At 48.0% G+C, this 19,625-nt stretch overlaps 1 protein-coding gene across 1 annotated transcript in view; it reads left to right on the forward strand.

The window, feature by feature from the left end:
• The first annotated feature begins 5,638 nt into the window (after nucleotides 1-5,638).
• LOC121848853 (histone H4 transcription factor-like) overlaps nucleotides 5,639-19,625 on the forward strand; it is a 14,542-nt gene continuing 555 nt past the window's right edge. Inside the window, 9 exon segments of the mRNA XM_042333999.1 lie at nucleotides 5,639-5,680; nucleotides 6,867-7,077; nucleotides 10,082-10,308; nucleotides 11,294-11,405; nucleotides 12,922-13,074; nucleotides 16,787-16,813; nucleotides 16,816-16,860; nucleotides 17,018-17,138; nucleotides 19,102-19,240. Of these exon segments, the coding sequence (XP_042189933.1) occupies nucleotides 6,921-7,077; nucleotides 10,082-10,308; nucleotides 11,294-11,405; nucleotides 12,922-13,074; nucleotides 16,787-16,813; nucleotides 16,816-16,860; nucleotides 17,018-17,138; nucleotides 19,102-19,240 (981 nt within the window). The 5' untranslated portion in view covers nucleotides 5,639-5,680; nucleotides 6,867-6,920.

Consider the following 19,625-nt stretch of genomic DNA (forward strand, 5'->3'; position numbering starts at 1 on the left):
TAATAAATCGGTCATTTTCATTCCACGACTGTTTGCGGGGATGCTGCTGTGCGCAATTGGCTGCCGCGTTTTGCCCACAAATATACAGTCAATTCACTTTACAGTCTATTCTGTGAAGCGCTTTGCGACGTCGAGAAGACGTGAAAAGCGCTATATCAAATGCAAGTATTATTATAAAATCCTGGTAATAATAATAATAATACTTGAATTTGATATAGCGCCTTGTCAACTTGTTGAGACATTTCAAAGGCACTTCACAGAATATACTGTAATGTGAATTGACTGTATATTTTGCCGTATAAATGCAATGACTATAAAAGCAGCACACAATTCCGCACAGCATTGTCCCACAAAGAGTCGTGGATTGAGTGACCATATTTCCTTAAGCCATTATTACCCCCGGAAAGCAATCTGACAATTGACTAACAACCGGCTTCCTGCTTACTGCTAGGTAAACAGAGGCTTGCGAAGTAAGGAAACTTGCTTAGTTTCGTCCTGCCCGGGAATCGACCTCTCGCTTGCGAGGCGTGCGTGCTAACCACTACACTCCCCGAATCCAAGATCTATGTCAAGACAAACCTTTTTGACCACGCTATTGATCATCTCTTCCCACCTCACCCACCCAACTCGGGTGTCCAGCCAGCGTTTTGAGTCTTCCTTCCGTTGTGAAAGGTGCTACTGTATAAATCCAGGACGTGGAGTCCTGTAGCCCAGCGGTTAGAGCACTCGCTTTGCGAGCGAGAGACCCGGGTTCAATTCCAGGCAGAGGGCGAAACCTTGGGCAAGTTTCCTTACTCCACACAGAGCCTAATAATAATCCCTCCAAAACTAAAAACAATAATAAATTGGTCATTTTCAATCTACGACTGTTTGTGGGACATTGCTGTGCGCAATTGGCTGCCGCGTTCGCCCACAAATATACGGTCAATTCGCTTTACAGTGTGTTCTGTGAAGGGCTTTGGGACGTCCTCCCGACGTGAAAAGCGCTATATCAAATGCAAGGATTATTATTATTGTTGTTATTATTGTTAAATGTAAATTCCACTGTTGTAATTTTATTACCCGACTGTTGTGCCATGTTCGGGCAGCTAGAGGGTACTGCTGAGTGGTTGGGAGTTGAAATACATCACAGTTGCGGACGTAAGATATAGAGGAGTTTTACGCAGCTTGACACCGACTTTAAAAACAGTGCACAATTGCACAGTGCTACTCCCAGCATGGACACCCTATGCAATGCAAATTTACATTTATACCGCGCCTTTCACGTCGGGAGGACGTCCCAAGATGCTGGACAGTCCCTGGTTTGCACCCGAACTGGGGTTGGTGGCCGAAGAAGTGTGTGTGTGTGCGTGTGGAGGGGGTGAAGGGGAGAGGTACTGAGAGCACCACGTTGGGGTACTGCTAGAGTCTAACCAGCTAAAACCGCAAGTTACGTGGTTCTAGCTGGTTAGACTCCAGCAGTTACTCCCAACGCACACTCTGGGGTCCCCCAAGCCTTGGCGCTTGCCAACTTGCGCTTAAACGCTCTCTGGAATTAGGTAATTAGGCAAATAGGACGCGCTCCTCCAGGGGGAGCGCGCGTGTTCCACTCCAAGCAATCTATCTCTGGGATTCCCATGGGTAGGTGGGACGTAGGTGGGAGAAGCGTTGAGCAACAACGATCACAGTGCAGTCACGTTTGACATCACAAGAGTTGGCGAGGTTATAAAAACCCAAACAAAACTGGCAAATTTTAAGAGGAATGACTTTGTGCGCTTGAGAAGTCCAGTCGGGAGTGGGCCCGGCAGACTTAAATATGGCAATGGGAGGGCAGGACTTGTGGAGTTGCTTCAAGGAGGTGATTACGAAGGCAATGGGACGACGTGTACCCACGGAAAGCAAAGGTACCCAGCTTAAAGGCACTCCTGCCTGGTTGGACGGGGCTACAAAGGAAATCATAAAAGTGGAGGGGAAAAGCATTTAAGGCCATGAAGGAAAATGGCACAGAAATAAGCCAGACTCAATATCTGACGGCGTGCCAGGAATACAAAAAAGGCATCAGAATGGCAAAGAAAAGCTTTTGAATTGAACATGGCAAGAGATGTGAAGGATAACAATAAAACCTTTTTACATTACATAAAGAATAGGAAAACAAGCAATGGAATAAGGGCCATTGAAGGTGGGTTTGGGAGACAACCTGACAAATAATGCTGCACTAGCTGCAATAGTGCTAAGTACGTTTATTGCATCAGTCTTTACCAAGGAAGAGACGGGAAACCTATCCGACCTGGAAAGAGAACTCAAGGATATTGCAGAGAAAAGTTGCAACACTATTCATATCACTGTGTGGTTGCCAAGCAGCTGTGTAAACTTAAGGTAAATAAATCTCCGGGGCTGGATAAATTTCATCCGAGGATCCTTAAGGAACTAAGGGAAGAAGTCGCAGAAACGCCGGCACAAATCTTTCAAAAATCACTGAATACTGGAGCGGTGCCGGGGGAGCTGGAGAAAGGCAGATGTTACTCCCATTTTTAAGAAAGGTAACAAAAGTGACCCAGGAAACTACAGACCGATAAGTTTGACGTCCATGGTGGGTAAGATTATGGAGACTCTTATTAAGGGTAAAATCATGGAGCATCTGGACAGAAATAAAATCATAAATAATAGCCAATGTAGGGTCTGCGAAGGGAAGGTCTTGCCAATCTAATTTGCTGGTTTTCTTCGACGGTGTGACAAGGGAGCTTGATAAGGGTAAGGCTGCGGATGTTGTGCATCCGGATTTCCGTATGGCCTTTGACGCAGTTCCTCTGAAAGTAAAAAAAAAGCAGAATGTCAGACTCGAGCCAGCCCTCTGTGGTGGTATCTGGTGCGGTTCCTGAGCTGGGCAGGTCTGCGGCGTTCCAGGGTACCCGCTGATGACAGCACAGCCCAGTTGGGCTCATCAGTAAGACTCGGAAGAGCAGACCAGTCACCGGGGGCAAGGAATCCTCCCACTCACTCCGATTCCTGTTAGCCCTACAACCCCAAGCCCCAACAGATCGGGTGGTCCAAGCTGGACAAAAAGCTTGGCCGACGGTGCGCTCAATGGCGAGCTACGCTGTTTTAGCCGGTTAGATTCCAGCCATTACCCCGACGACGCACACTCTCACTGACCCGCGGCCCTAACGCTCTCCAGGATTTCCCCCCAAAGAAAAAATGCAATTGATCATACCTCAAATAAAAATAACTCCTGTAGCCGTGGAGTCCTGTAGCTCAGTGGTTAGAGCACTCGCTTTGCGAGCGAGAGACCCGAGTTCAATTCCAGGCAGAGGGCGAAACCTCGGGCAAGTTTCCTTACTCCACACAGAGCCTAATAATAATCCCTCCAAAAACCCAAAACAATAATAAATTGGTCATTTTCAATCCACGACTGTTTGTGGGACATTGCTGTGCGCAATTGGCTGCCGCGTTCGCCCACAAACATACAGTCAATTCATTTACAGTGTGTTCTGTGAAGCGCTTTGGGACGTCCTCCCGACGTGAAAAGCGCTCTATCAAATGCAAGGATTATTATTATTATTATTATAACTCCAAAGTTATAAAACGGGTTTAATGACCCTGCCACCTCCACGATGGAAAAATGCCCCCTACGCAGCACAGAATACACTGCAGAGTAAGTTTTGTGGCCGATTCAACGCCGACAACAAATGACATTGGTACAGCACTTTCCACGTCGGGAGGACCTTCTCAACGTGCTGGAGATTGAGGGACTGAGACCCCGAGCCGGGGGTTGGGATCAGGGCGGTGGGCGGTGGGCGGTGGGGGGGGAGGGTAAGGGTTGGAGGGCACCTTCGGGATGGAGTTCCAAAGGGCAGGGGACGGGCGGCTGGAGGACCGACCCCTGACGGAGGTGGGTGGGCCGGGCCGGGCGGGGCGCGTGCGGCTGAGCCCAGGGGGCGGACAGGTTGATACGGGGTTAGCAGGTGGCAGAGGTGGGAAGGGGCTTTAAGATGCTGCGACCACCCTTTAAATAGCCAATAATAAGGTGGTGCTGTATTCTTGCGCCAGCATCAAAGATGGCGCCCGCTGCTGCTGCTGCTCATCGGTGGGCGCTGCGCCAGCTTGACAGGCGCCATCTTTGATGCGGGCACTGCCTGTTGAGTGAGTGGTGGTGGTGGTGGGTGATGGACGCCATCTTTGATGCGGGCACTGCCTGTTGAGTGAGTGGTGGTGGTGGTGGTGGGTGATGGGCGCCATCTTTGATACGGGCACTGCCTATTGAGTGGTGGTGGTGGTGGGGGGGTGGTGGCTGGGTGATGGGCGCCATCTTCGATGCGGGCGAGCGCAGCACACCGAGGTGATTGATAGTCGCGCCCCCCCCCCCCACCCCGCCCCCTGGCCCCTCCGAACGGCCAATGGGCGAGCGGAGAGCCGGCCGGCGGGTGGGCGACGTCATTTCGGCGGGAAGTGCGAGAGGAGAGCGCGGTGACCGGAAGCGGGTTCCGGTGGGGCGCGCGGTTGTTATGGTAACGGGGCCCGGGGAGCCGTGAGCGTCCAACCGGAGACAGAGAGACAGAGAGAGGCCCCGCGGCTCCCAGGGTGAGGCTCGGGGTCACGGCTCAGTATACGGTCGGCTATTAGGATTATTATGGCGTCGGGTTCAGGGTATAATGGGGTCAGGTTTATGGTCGGGTTCAGGGTATAATGGGGTCAGGTTTATGGTCGGGTTCAGGGTATAATGGGGTCAGGTTTATGGTCGGTTCAAGGTTGGGTTCAGGATATAATAGGGTCAGGTTTAAGGTTGGGTTCAGGGTGTAATAGGGTCAGGTTTAAGGTCGGGTTCAGCTTTAGGATCGTCTGGACGACTTGATAAGGCGCTTAATCAAATGGGAGGATTATTATCCTAATTATTATTATGGAGTCGGGTTTAGAGGTTATAATAGGGGTCAGGTTTAGGGTTATAACAATCTCCCGCTCCAGGCGCTGCGCCCCTACCGGCCCCGTCCTTCACTGGCTCCCCCGTTCCTCAGAGGATCGAGTACCAAACCCTCATCCTCACCTTCAAAGCCCTCCACAGCCTCACCACCACCTCTCCGACCTCCTCACCCCGTATCAGCCCCGCCCGCCCGCCCCCTCCGCCCGGCGGACACCGACCTGCTTCAGTTCCCCCGCGCTTCCCGCCCCATCGTTGGCGGTCGGGCATTCAGCATCTCTGCCCCCCCCTCCCCCCCCCCCCCCACACGCTCTGGAACCCTTGTCCCGCAATCCCTCCGCCTCACCCCCCCCCTCCCCCCCTCTCTTACCTCCTTCAAGTGGCGTCTGTCTGAAGACCTTCCTCTTCGACCCTCCCACCCACCCACACCCCGCTGACCCCCCAGCCCCCTCCCGACCCCAACTCCCAGCTCGGGTCCAAAAAGCCCTGACCGTCCAGCGCCCTGGGACCTCTCTTTCCGACGTGAAGGGCGCAATAGTTGTTGTTAGAGTAGGATCAGTTTAGGGGTAGAATGGGGTCAGGTTTAGGAGTATAATAGGGACGGGTATAGACGTAGAGTGGACAAATGTAAATTTGTGGACGCATACCCTCGCTGGAAATACTGAGTGCAAAATACAGCTATCCATCTTCTAGTACAGGATTTACATCCTGTGTAATTGTTATTTTGTAAACATCTCCCTGACTAACCTGCTCTGATTTAGTGTTGCAACGTCTGCGGTAAATGGTCAGGTGAGTTTGAAATCCAGCCACGGCTCCTGAAACAAACAGTGAACATTGCTATAATGCACTGTTGATTGAATAAACAGCAAACAACCTGGATAAATATTGTGGGTTCCTCAATCTTGGGAACCTCACTGAAATCGACCCTCTGGTTCTGAAGCGTAGCAATGAGATTCCCCTTGAGTCAGCCGACTGACCGAACAAAAAAGTCCTTGCTCCTTGCTTTGCTCATTTAAATGATGGCTCCTCTCGTTGTTGTGAGCGAGGGACCTTGCTGGCTTGTTTGCCTCCATAGCCTTCACTTTGTTTCTAATTAATCTCCTGTAAATAATAATAATAATAATAATCCTTGCATTTGATATAGCACTTTTCACGTCGGGAGGACGTCCCAAAGCGCTTCACAAAACATACTGTAAAGTGAATTGACTGTATATTTGTGGGCGAACGCGGCAGCCAATTGTGCACTGCAATGTCCCACAAACAGTCGTGGATTGAAAATGACCAATTTATTATTGTTTTTGGTTTTGGAGGGATTATTATTAGGTGTGTGGAGTAAGGAAACTTGCCCAAGATTTCTCACTGCCTGGAATTGAACTCAGGTCTCTCACTTGCAAAGCGAGTGCTCTAACCACTGAGCTACAGGACTCCTGTAAAGACCTTTGAGATGTTTCTTTTATGTTGGTGCTCAAGTCTCAGCTTGGCTCAGTGGTCGCGCTCTCTCCTCTTGAGTCAGAAGGTTTTTGGGTTAAAATCCCACGTCGAGACTTGGAATCACATAGTCTAAGCTGACGCTCTCCAGTGCAGTGGTGGGGGTGGGGAGTTGCATAGTCGGAGGTGCCGTCCTTCGGATGAGACATTAACCCGAATCCCCGTCTGCCCGTTCAGGTGGACGTTAAAGATCCCACAGCACTATTCGAAAAGAAAAAGTGTCTTGGCTAACAGTCTCCCAAATAAAGTTGGTCATTTGTTTCATGGCTGTTCGTGGGACACCTCTATGCGCATTTGTGCATTTCATGGTAAATCCTGTGAAGCGTTTTGAGATATTTCAAAAATATGATAAGGCACTATACCAACTGCAAGAATTATTATTATTGTTATTATTATTTATAAATGAAACTAGCTGTTGTCAGTCATTGCCAATTTTTTTGGAGCAGTCCTCATCGCGAATCACTACAATTATATTCCCCCTCTGCAGCTTGCGATGCTCATTCCATAGCCGTGATCTCGCCGGACTCCAGCTGGAGGGAGGATGGCGCCTGGGAAGAGCCTCAGGTGCATGGAGCTTGCGCTGGCCTGCGAGTGGGATGCTTGCGAGTTTGTGGGGAAGGGCATGGAGGAATTCTGCGATCATGTCGCCGTGCACCTGCGGGAACACCTCACCGAGTACGACAGCTTCGGCGAGTTAGGTAAACCCCCCACACAGCTCGTCCTGCCTGATCCGATCACTACTTGTGTGTCAGCCTGGTACAGTGGTCGCACTCTCGGCTCTTGAGTCATAGTCTTACGGTCACATAGTCTTAAGCTGACGCTTCAATGCAGTGCTGGGGGTTGTTGCATTGCCGGAGGTGCCATCCTTCGGATGAGACGTTGAAACGAGGTCCCGTTTACCTATAAATACAGTCGTTCACACTTAATAGCAAATACACGTGGAATGCTTTTAGATGTTTCAGCGATACAGATGCTATATCAAATTCTAGGGTATAGAATCTTATTATTGTTATTATTTATGGTTTCAGGTACTGAAGGCATATTGTCACTTTAAGAACCTTAAAAACTTAAACATGGTTCCCTTAAAAGTCCCCTCAATGTAGTTCCTTGGTGACCTTGTGAGTAAGGAAAGCTGTCTCCCAGTACAGCACCAGCCACATCGACCAGAAGGTTGCAGGTTTGAATCCCAGTCTAATGCATAGGAACAGGAGAAGGCCACTCAGCCCCTCGAGCCAGTTCCACCATTCTACTCAATCATGGCTGATATGTACTTTAACTCCATTTACCCACTTTTGCCGCATATCCCTTGATGAATATGATTAAGCACTCCAAAATGCTGTCCTACATAAAGGGCGCTATACAAATGGAAATTTGTAGTTGTTGTTATTGATACCCTTTCCCAACAAAAATCTATTGATCACAGTCTTGAAGATGTTGAACGGATCCAACATCCACGGCCTTTTGGGGGAAGAGAATTCCAGATTTCCACTACCCTTTTGTGTGCTTCTGATTTCACTCCTAAATGGTCTAGCCCTAATTTTAAGATTACTCCCCCTTGTTCTGGATCCAACAACAACAACTTGGATTTATATAGCGCCCTCCACGCCGGACGGCGTCTCAGAGCGCTTCACAGTAACGGATCCCGGGGGCCGAGCCGGGGGGAGGGGGGGGAAGGTGACCAAAGGCGCGGTCGAAAAGGAAGGTCTTCAGCCGAGATCTGAAAATAGGAAGAGAGGGGGCGAGGCGAAGGGAGTGAGGAAGGGAGTTCCAGAGCCTCGGGGCGTAGTGGCTGAAGGCACGGCCGTCGATGGTGGAGCGGAGGATTCGGGGGACAAGGAGGAGGCCAGACTCAGTGGAGTGAAGGCAACGGGCACTGTTGTGAGGAGAGAGAAGGTCAGAGAGGTAGGGGGGTGCAGAGGAGTGGAGGGATTTGAAGACCAGAGTGAGGATCTTGAGTCACCAGAGTTAGTTGATCTCAGTCAGGGCAGCGGGACAGGGTTAAAGCTGGCCTCCGCACTCAGAGTAGGGAAGGACAATCAGTCAGAGTTTCCCGCTCCCAGTCTTTATTTAGCTCCTCACGGTAGGGTTGAGACGAGGCCAGAACTAACTGCTCTTGGTTGCGAGATCCTCTGCGGTCATGTAACCTGTTGACACTCGTCGTCAAGACTCATACAACATGAATCGATGGCTGCTTGAGCAAGACTCCAGAAGGTGACTCAGGAGATTTGAACCATACGTCAATGGAAGGAGAAAGGAGTCATAATAATAATAATCATCATATAATAATAACAATCCTTGCATTTGATATAGCGCTTTATCACGCCTTCAAAACCTTTCAAAGTGCTTCACAGAATATCCTGTAAAGTGAATTGACTGTATTTTGTGGACGAAAAGCAGCAGCCAATTGCGCACAGCAGCGTCCCACAAACATTGGATTGGGTGACCAAATTATTATTATTTAGATATTTATTTTGAAGCGATTTATTATCCAAGGAAAATCGATCCACCAATCAACTAACAACCGGGTTCCTACTTACTGCTAGGTGAATAGAGTTGTGTGGAATAAGGAGACTTGCCTAAGGTTTTCCTTAACTGGGACTCGAACCCAGGTCCTCTCGCTTGCAAAGGGAGCGCTCTATCCATTACTCTACAGGACCCCAAAACCAGACTCCACAGTCATGCCTTCAACCAGAGGAGAAAACGAAGAGTAGAGAAAATGAAATTTGACTGCCAAACTTGTAAAAAAGGACAGTTTGTATAAACTGTGCCTGATTTGATCACATTGAATTTAAACAGCAGGGGTCGGTTTGAAGCTAAGTGCTGTCGTAACCACCACCACCTCCTCCTCAGCAGTGATTCGCTGTTTAGCTCCTGTTTTAAGCTGCATTTCTCATGTAGGTTTGATTTAGAAAGAAAACCTTCCCTCGCCTCGAGCGCATTGCTTTCATCGTAATCCCTATGCACGCTCCTACCTGTCCTCAAGAAGTTACCAAAACCCAGAACAAATAATAATAAAAAAATTAAGAATAACAATACTTGCATTTGATATAGCACCTAATCACGTCTTCGAGACGTCTCAAAGCGCTTCTTAGAATATAATGTAAAGTGGATTGATTGTATATTTTGTGTGCGAAATGCGGCAGTCAATTCCACACAGCAACTTCCAAACTAAGAATTCCCTGTAATTACAATATTTACATAATCACACACAGGCAGATTTTGATTCCCGGGCAGGGCAAAACCTTAGGCAAGTTTCCTTACTCCACACGCCTCTGTTTACCTAGCAGTAAGTAGGAACCCGGTTGTTAGTCGATTGGTGGATTACTTTCTGGGGTTAATAATAAAAAATTGGTCGTTTAACCTCCCACTGTGTGTGGGACACTGCTGTGCGCAAATGGCTGCCGCGTTTCACCCACAAGATATACAGTCAATTCACTTTGCTTCACAAGAGTCTTCTTGACGACGTGATGAGGTGCTATATCGAATGCAAGGATTAGTATTATTATTAGAATTTTAGCCACAGGTGGTACTCAGAGGCGCCAACGCATTGAGACGTCTCGACGACGTGACAAAGCCCTCAAACAAATGCAAGGATTACATAAAGATCGTGCCTAATCGCGCACGGACAGGTGGTATTGGCGATGGCCCTGTATACTGCGTAGCCGGAGCAGCATCCCTGCCATTTTTCCCTTCTCATTGCAGACGAGTATCAGTGCCTGTGGCGGGGCTGTGGCTTCCTGGCGGTGGAGGGCCCTAACGAGCTGGTGGTGCACGTCAACTACCACAGTTACCACGCCAAGCTCAAGTACCTCGGGGGTGAGCTGCAGCGGCTAAGGTCTGACCTCCCCGTGTGCTCGCTGGAGAGTCAGAACCAGAACCTGATCCCCGAGATCGCTGAGACCTTTACCTGCCAGTGGGAGCATTGTGATGTGAGTACGGCTACGTCCACGAAATTACCCAATCAACCCACTTTACCATCCGCTCCGGCCTCCTGCTCGTCCCTTCGTCCTCTCCGCTCCACCATCGGCGCATGCGCTTTCTGCCACTATGCCCCGATGCTTTGGAACTCTCTCCCTCAATCCCTCCGTCTTGCGCCCTCCTTCCCCTCTTTTGGATCACGGCCTGACGACCTTCCTATTCGGCTGCGCTTACATCGAGGAATGTCGTCAGTCGTGTTCCAAAAGAGGGGCAGGAAAGGGCAAAATGGAGGGATTGAGGGAGAGAGAGTTTCAAAGCTTTGGGGTGTATTGGCTGAAAGTGCATCCGCCGATGGTGGAACAGAGGGGATGAGGGACAAGCAGGAAGCCAGAGCCCATCAATCGGGGGCAGTGGGTAGTGGAGTGGGGAGAAAGCAGGTCAGAAAGATAGGGAGGTGCCACCGGGTGAAGGTAGATGATGATGATAATAATAGATGATTATTATTATTATAATAATAGATGAGTTTGAGGATCTTGAAATCGATCCGTTCTGTGATAGGGAGTCAGTGGGGCCTGGCGAGGACTGGTGTGATGGGGATACAGAGTTTAGTGTGTGTGATAGGGAGTCAGTGGAGCCTGGCGAGGACTGGTGTGATGGGGATACAGAGTTTAGTGTGTGTGATGGGGAGTCAGTGGGGCCTGGCGAGGACTGGTGTGATGGGGATACAGAGTTTAGTGTGTGTGATGGGGAGTCAGTGGTGCCTGACGAGGGCTGGTGTGATGGCAGGACGTAGCTGGCTGCACATTGCCTTCCGCGTTTACCTACAAATGCATGGACACTGCGCTTGGGATGTTATCATCCAGCGTCTTGGGACGTCCTCCCGACGTGAAAGGCGCTTTACAAATGTAATTTTGTTATTGATATTGTGTTGTTACAGGCGCTATCTCAACTGCAGATGCAATAATAAATCAATAGTATATTGTTATTATTCCGCAGAGTACCTTTAATAATCCAGAATGGTTTTACCGGCATGTGGACATGCACGGCCAATGCACTGACAGAGAGACTCTTCCCAACAAAAACAAAACTATTCCCTGCTGCTGGAAAGGTAATTCAGAATTGCGCATTCAGAGGGAGAGTAATTAAGTCTGTCGATTTCATCTTGGGATCCAGACAAGACTTTTTATCTTAAAATATACAATTTTGGAAAATTCTTGAATTCAGTCAACTTGGCTAAAATATATGCAGTCGCTACACTTTGCAGCAAATCGTGCGTAGGCGCTTGGAGACTTCCTCCCGAGGTGAATGGCACAATATCGAATGCAGGTTTTATTATAACAATTATTTTGATCTAGCAGCTTTTCATACCTAAGTCCAAACTAACAGTAAGTAGGAACCTGGTTGTTAGTCAATTGGCGGATCGTTTTCCGGGGATAATAATCCCTTCCAAAAAAATAATAATTTGGTCACTCAATCCATGAATGTTTGTGGGATTCAGCGCGTTTCACCCACAAAATATACAGTCAATTCACTTTACACCATATTCTGTAAACGCTTTGAGACGTCTCAGCAATGTGAAAAACGCTATATCAAATGAAAGGATGATTATTATGTTGACGAGACGTGTCAAGGAGCTTCACTGTGGAGTGTAATAACTATTTATTTTGTAAGCAAACTCTTTAGACAATTTGCACACAGCGATGTCCTGCGAACTGAAATATCAAAAGCGAGGATTTCTAGAATTTTAGAAGAATTTTTGCTTTAATTACTGCAAGAAACCCAACTTCCAAATTAATAATGACTCACATTTATACAGCGCCTGTCACGCGGGTAGCATCTCAGAGCGCTTATTAAGACTGAATTGAAGGCGTTCCCACAATTCTTGTAGAGCTATGTAAAATAATAATAATCCTTGCATTTGATATAGCGCTTTTCACGTCTTCTCGACGTCTCAAAGCGCTTCATAGAATATACTGTAAAGTGAATTGACTGTTTATTTTGTGGGCTAAACTCGGCAGCCAATTGCGCACAGCAGAGTCCCACAAACAGTCGTGGGTTGAAGTGACCAAATTATTATTATTTGTTTTGTTTTTTTAAGGGGAATATTATTAGGTGTGTGGAGTAAGGAAACTTGCCCAAGGTTTCGCCCTGTGCCTGGAATTGAACCCAGGTGTCTCGCTTGCAAGGCGAGCGCTCTCACCGCTGAGCTACAGGACTCCGCAACAAAATGCAACAACTTGCTTTTAGCCACTATGCCCTGAAACTATGGAGCTCTCTCTCTCTCTCAATCCCTCCACCTTGACCCCTCCATCTTTTCAGATCACGCCTGAAGACCTTCCTCCTTGACCGTGCTTACGGTCACCCCCCCCCCCCCATTCACTTCCATTCCCCTTTTCCCTTGCTCGGCCTCCAACCCTGGCACCGGGCTGCACTCTGAGATCTTATCCTACGCGAAGGCTGCAGTACAAAGGCAAACTGTTGTGGTTTTGTAGTTGTATAAATTGTAGTCAGTGTTACTTGGACCCTCTCTTGACCACCACCACCACCACCAGCCCTGGCCTGAGTGAAGGTCGGATTTGCTCCTCTTTCTTGTGTTTTATTTGAGTGTGTTGCTAACGCTGCAGGTTGCGACGCTTGCTTCAGAGTCAAGTTTAAGCTGCGGGAGCACCTGCGCAGCCACACCCAGGAGAAAATCGTCTCGTGCCCTAACTGCGGGGGCATGTTCTCCAACAACACCAAGTTCTACGACCACGTCCGCCGGCAGACTTCCATCGAGCGTGAGTATTACATGCTGCTCCCAACGTCAGTCTCCGTTTTTACCGCGTTCGCCTACTTGTACACCGTGGAGTCCTGTAGCTCAGTGGTTGCCAGAGCACTCGCCTCGCGAGCGAGAGGATCCGGGTTCAATTCCCGGGCAGTGTGAAACGTTGGGCAAGTTTCCTTATTCCCCACCACCCCCCCCGCACTCTGTTTTCCTAGCAGTAAGCAGGAACCTGGTTGTTAAGTCGATTGTCAGATCGCTTTTCTGGGAGTAATAATCCCTTCACAAGATAGATAAATAAATAATTATAATTTGGTCACTCAATCCATGACTGTTTGTGGGGCACTGATGTGCACAATTGACTGCTGCGTTTTCCCACAAAATATACAGTCAATTCACTTTACGGTATATTCTGAAGTGCTTTGAGACATCTCAAAGACATGTAAAGGCGCTATATCAAATGCAAGGATTATTATCACACCACAGTCCCTACAGCTAGAGTAAAATCCTGTGAAGTGCTTTGAGACGTTTCCACGATAAAATCATAATAATAATTAAAATGATAGTAATAAGAATAACAATCCTTGCATTTGATATAGCTTCTTATTATGTCATCGAGACTTCTCAAGGCGCTTCACAGAGTAGAATGTAAAGTGAATTGACTATATTTTATGGGCGAAACACGGCAGCGTCCCACAAACAGTCGTGGATTGAGTGACCAATGTATTATTATTTATTTTTGAAGGAATTATTACCCCCGGAAAAGCGATCCGCCAATTGACTAACCACCGGGTTCCTCCTTACTGTTAGGTAAACAGAGGGGTGTAGAGTAAGGAAACTTGCCCAACGTTTCGTACTGCCCGGGAATTGAACCCAGGTCTCTTGCTTGCGAGGCGAATGCTCTAACCACTGAGCTACAGGACTCCACGGATGGCCACAGTGCTGACCCAAAGGCAGTGCTATCCAACAACAACAATAATAGCTTGCATTTATGGGGCGCCTTTCAAGCGGGGTAGTTCGCTTAAAGAAGAGAACGTCTATTTTCTTTTAAGATCTACAGGGATAAGGCTCGAGTTACGTTCCTCTGTTTTCGTTTTGGGTGTTAGGTTTATTTGGGTGGCAGATTCGAATCAGGTCTTTGCATCAGGTCTGGGATAAGGCCACATTGGCACAAGGCGCTGTATTAAGCGCAAGGATTATCACAATTCAGAATCTAAATTAACAACACAGTCAAAAAATAGGATAATGATGATTTGGAAATAAATAACATTGCACCTTCTAACCTGTGGGACCCCTGTGCTGTAAATGGAGTCCCTCTGGCTCAGTTAGTCACTCAATCTTACGTCATGAGTCAGAAGGTTGTGTTGTGGAATGAAGCCCCACATCGTATAGTCCTGGCTTACACTCCAATGCACTGCTTGAGTCCTCCTGACGTGAAAGGCGCTATACAAATGTAATCTTGTTGTTGTTGTTGAGGGAGCGCTGCATTGTTGGAGGTGCCGTGGTTAGGAGGAGACATTAAACTGTGCCTGTTCAGGTTCATGATCAAGATATTTGGAAACAGAAGGGAGCTCAAGCCAACAATCCCCCAGATAAAATGTGTCATTGACTTCATGGCTCTCTGCGGGTCATTGCTGTGCACAAATTAGCTGCTGTGTTTGCCTTCAAATTACACACTTTATCCTGGGAAGCAGTTTGAGGTGTCCTCCCCTCGACACGATAGGTGTTGTATCAAACGTAAGGATTATTATTATGGTAAGGAATTCACAGTGTGTGGGCGTTGTTATATGTGAGAAAACACGCTGGCTTCTGAACGTGCAAGAAGGAACATCACTTGTCCAACAGAGCTCATGTATTTGTTATTTTACTTTATCTCTTTATGCCTCACTTAAATATTGAAAGTGATCTGCTCAATGGACCACATAACATTCCCCCCCCGTAGCTATCTCAGTTCCCGAGAACAGGTGATTTAAAGGGCTCTTCCTTCATCTCACTTTAACTATTGTCAATCTTTTCTATCCAACCATTGAGTTTCCTAATTCAGTGTGTGTATGTGTTCCCACCCACTCCCACATTTCTTGAATTTTAGTGTAAGGGACCGTCCTGAAAATGCCATAGTTCTGAAGGGGTAATAAAACTTGAGCGTGGTTGTTTAAGTTTGTTTAAGCTTAAGGGAGTCTTGTGGTCTTAGAGCACGCTCACGTTGTGCGAGAGAGCACACGGGTTCAATTCTCTGGCACAGCGAAACCCAAGGCAAGTCCCTTAATCCACACGCATCTGTTTACCTAGCAGTAAGTAGGAACCTGGTTGTTAGTCGATTGGTGGATCGCTTTCCTGGGGTAATAATTCTTTTAAAAAAATAATAATTTGGCCACTTAATCCACGTGTGTTTGTGGGACACTGCTGTGTGCAATTGGCTCACAAAATACACAGTCCATTTACTTTACAGTATATTCTGTGAAGTGCTTTGAGACGTCTCAACGTCTTTTCCCAACGTCGACATGGTCAGGGGCTATATCAAATGGAAGGATTATTATTATATTGAGGTGGAGCTCTAAATACAGTTTTCCTGGGGGTGTAAGGGACTATCCATAAAATGTCATAAGTACTGGAGGGGAATTGAAAATTAAATTTTTTAATGTCCTGTTATTGGATGGGAGCATTAATTCATTGTTTTTTTTCTGATCACTTCTCTTTGCTGGTGTCTGTCAGCCCGGCTCAGTGGGAGCACACTTGCCTGCAGTTTGGAAGGATGTCGGTTCAAGACTTTGAGCTCACAGTCTAGGCTGACATTTCAGTACATTGTGCGGGAGGAACTCCCCTGAGTTGTCGGAAATCCTTCTGTTGAGATGTTAAATCGAGGTCCCGTCCATGCTGTTCAGCTGGATGTTAAAGGTCCTTGGCACTATTCGAAAGAGAGGAGAGTTACTCCCAATTTCTTTATTTGGGGGTCAGCCGGGTGTCTGACGGAAACCCATCACCGGGCTTAAGATTATCCAAACCAAACTGAGAATTCCATGCATCCACCCTCACATGGAAATCCCAGAGATAGATTGTTGGAATGGAACACGCACTCTCTCTCTCACTGGAGGGATGCATCCTGCTGACCTAATTCCAGAAAATTTTAGGCGCAGGTTGGTAAGAGCCAAGGCTTGGGGACCCCAGAGTGTGCGTTGGGGGAATCCCTGGAGTCTAACCAGCTAAAACCACATTAGCTTGCCATTGATATCACTGTCTGGCAAGCTTTCCCGCTGCTTGTCCAGCGAGGACCACCCTATCCATTGGGGCTTTGGCTTGCAGGGTTAACAGGAGCTGAGTGGGATTCTGATGTCCTGGCCAGCATTCCTGTAGAGTCTCAATATATTGGAATTCCCTTCATGCCTGTTTGAAATTGAGCTAGGTGCAACAACAGCAATTTACATTGACGTAGCACCTTTCACATCGCGAGGTTGTCTCAATGGGTTTAGACAGCTGAATGGGAGGTGGTTGAAAAGATAGGTCTTAAAGCGGATTTTAAAGGTGTGCAGGGAAGGGGTGAGGCGGAGGGATTCCGGGACGGAGCTCTACGGGGGTGTTGGGGAGAAAATACACAGTCGCTATACTTGAGAGCAATTACCTATGCAGCACGTTTGAGCCGTTTGAACTTTATACGCGTTCAAACATCTTCAAAGTTACAGGACTTGTGGCGTCACTATTCACAGTTGCTGTGGTTGTGTTTGACTTTAGAGAAGACTTTCCCTGTCAGCACTGTGACAAACATTTGCCAACGAGCGGCTCCTGCGGGACCACGTGCGAAACCACGGTAAGTCAGCCGGCGCGTTTGTGACTGCGCCTTTCACCCACAAAATTCACTTTACAATATATTCTGTGAAGCGGTTTGAGACGTCCCAACGACGTGATAACGCGTTACATCAACTGCAAGGATTATTATCATTTTACGTGTCCCCTTGTCTCCGCAGTGAACCAGTTCAAATGCCCACTCTGTGACATGACCTGCACCACCTTCTCCTCCCTCAGGACCCACATCAAGTTCCGCCACTGCGACGAGAGGCCGTACCCGTGTGACTTCTGTGAGAACAGGTAGAGAGAGCGCCGCAGCACACTTCCCGTAGTCTAGCACTACTTCCTGGCTTTGTTGGGGCCATTTGTGGCTTGTGAAAGCACCTTTCTGATACGTGTGTCACTCTGAACAGCCAGCTGGTAATTTATTTGCATCCTCTTCTCCTGAAGCGGCTAACATGTTCTCAGTGTTCAGGAATGCCGGTACCTTTCCAATGTCTTGTCCAAATGACCGTGCTTCAAATGTGAGTCTGGGGCATAATCCGCTAACAGTCTCCAATCCGCCCCTCTCGACTCTCCCTCATTCCTCCACCTCGACCCGCCACCCCCCCCACCCTCCCATCTTCAAGTCGCACCTGAAGACCTCTCTCTTTGGACCGTGCTCGCCCAAGTCATACATCTGCCCAAGTCCCGTTCAGAGTTTATATTCAATGCCAAGTTTGACGTAACTCCTAACTTTGCATGAGTCAGATTAAAGGTCTGGTCCCAAGTGATGCGACTTATGTGAGGTTCACTGTACAAATGCAAGCTGTTCTGGTTGGGCATTCAGTATCGTCTGCCTACTTTCCTGTGGGTGATGCCCTCTTTGACTACCACCTCTCCACTTTACCAGCCAGGGTTCACTCACTGGAGAAGGATTGTGAGTCTGAGGTAGGTGTACACGCCCTAACCACGATCAGCAAACTTAGCACATGATCCGATCAGCAAACTGGCACGGAACTGAGGTGTGAAAATCCTCACAGTCTTAGCCCAAGCACCCCCCATCTCTCTGATTTTCTCCTCCCCCTTTCCCCTGTCCATTCCCACAGCTCAGGTAACTCTGGCCTACTGCGTAGCCATACTTTTCCCCCCCGTCACCATCGGTGGCCGGGCCTTCAGTCACAATGCCACTAACTTCTGGATCTCCCTGCCTCAACCCGCTCTGTTGAATCCCACCTTAAAACTTAGCCGCACCTGCAGTCTCCCCTTGCCAGCACCCGACCACGCCACTGTGAAGCACTCCCGTCGTAAGGGCGTACATAATAAATCCTGGCATTTGATACCGCCCCTCATCACGGCGTTGAGACGACTGAAAGCGCTTCCTCACGGGATATACTGTAAAGTGGAGTGACTGGTATTTGTGGGCCAACCCCGCAATATATAATACAATTTGTTGCTGTTGGGTTGTGGAAACGTCTTAAATTCAGCCTGCGGTTGGAAGCCGGTTCTCAGAACTCTTTTTGCTTTTGCTGACTGCAGAAAAATTCCAAATTGAGACTGAATTAGATTATTGGTGCAAAGCTAGGCCGCCCCCTTTTGAGCAATGGCTTTTTTTTGTCTTGCGCTCGTTCACTTGTGTGCATCTGCGGGGGAGGATCAGATTGAACAAGCTGCAGCTTGCTGAGGTGATCCTACTATGTACCACCATGACACGAATCTTCATTACACAAGGAAGCTGGCTTCCCTGAAGTGGAATCACAGAATTTACCGAGATCTGGTTCAGGAGAGAGGGCCTGAATAATATTAATATTAAACAATAATAATTCTTACTTTTGATGTCGCGCCTTATTGCGTCGTTGAGACGTCTCAAAGCGATTCTATGGGATATACTGTAAAGTGTATTGACATATTGACTGTATAACGTGGGCGAAAGGCAGCAGTCAATTGCGCACAGCAGTGTCCCACAAATAAGTCATGGATTGAGTGACCACATTTTTTCTTATTGAAAGGATTATTACCCCCAGAAAGTGATCCAGCAAACGTCTAACAACCGGGTTCCTACTTACTGCTGCGTAAACAGCCGTGTAGAGCAAGCAAGCTTGCCTAAGGTTTGCCTCGCCTGGGAATCGAACCCAGATCCTTACACTTGTGAGGCGAGCATGCTAACCACTGAATTACAGCACCACCTGAGTGACTCACTGCTTTTCCAATGGAAGAGGAAGGGATGGAAGCAGTCCTGTTCCTCCTTTGCTTTTCTCATCCAGTCCTATGTTGCCACTTACAGCTTTAAGAACTTATATGATCTGCGGAAGCACATCGAAACGCACAGTGATGAGCCCACGTACCACTGCAGCTCTGAGGGCTGCGAGTTCACAGCACGCACCGTGCAGACACTCAAACAGCACTACAGGAAGGTCCACGAGGTAAGTGGTCCCATTGCTAACCCGGACGTATATGTGATGGGCGAGTAATGAATTCAAGGCTATGCCTAAAGCTGTCCATTCCGAATTTAAGGAACAATAATAAGTATCTGGCATTTGATACGTCGCCTTGTTATGTCGTGGAGACGTTTTAAAAATAGCTTCACAGAATATTACTGTCAAGTGGATTGACTTGTGTATTTCGTGGGTAAATATGGCAGCCAAGTCCGCACAGCGGCGTCCCACAAACCGCCCTGGAGCAAGTGACCAATTTTGTTTGTGTAGAGGAATGTTGGCCAAGACATTCCAGGAGAGAGAACTCCTTCTCTTTTCGAATAGAGCCATGGGATCTTTGACACCCTCTTGAACAGGCAGGGTGTTAGAAAGG

Source organism: Callorhinchus milii, unplaced genomic scaffold, assembly GCF_018977255.1.
Source record: "Callorhinchus milii isolate IMCB2004 unplaced genomic scaffold, IMCB_Cmil_1.0 Scaffold4, whole genome shotgun sequence".
Classification (NCBI taxonomy): domain Eukaryota; kingdom Metazoa; phylum Chordata; class Chondrichthyes; order Chimaeriformes; family Callorhinchidae; genus Callorhinchus; species Callorhinchus milii.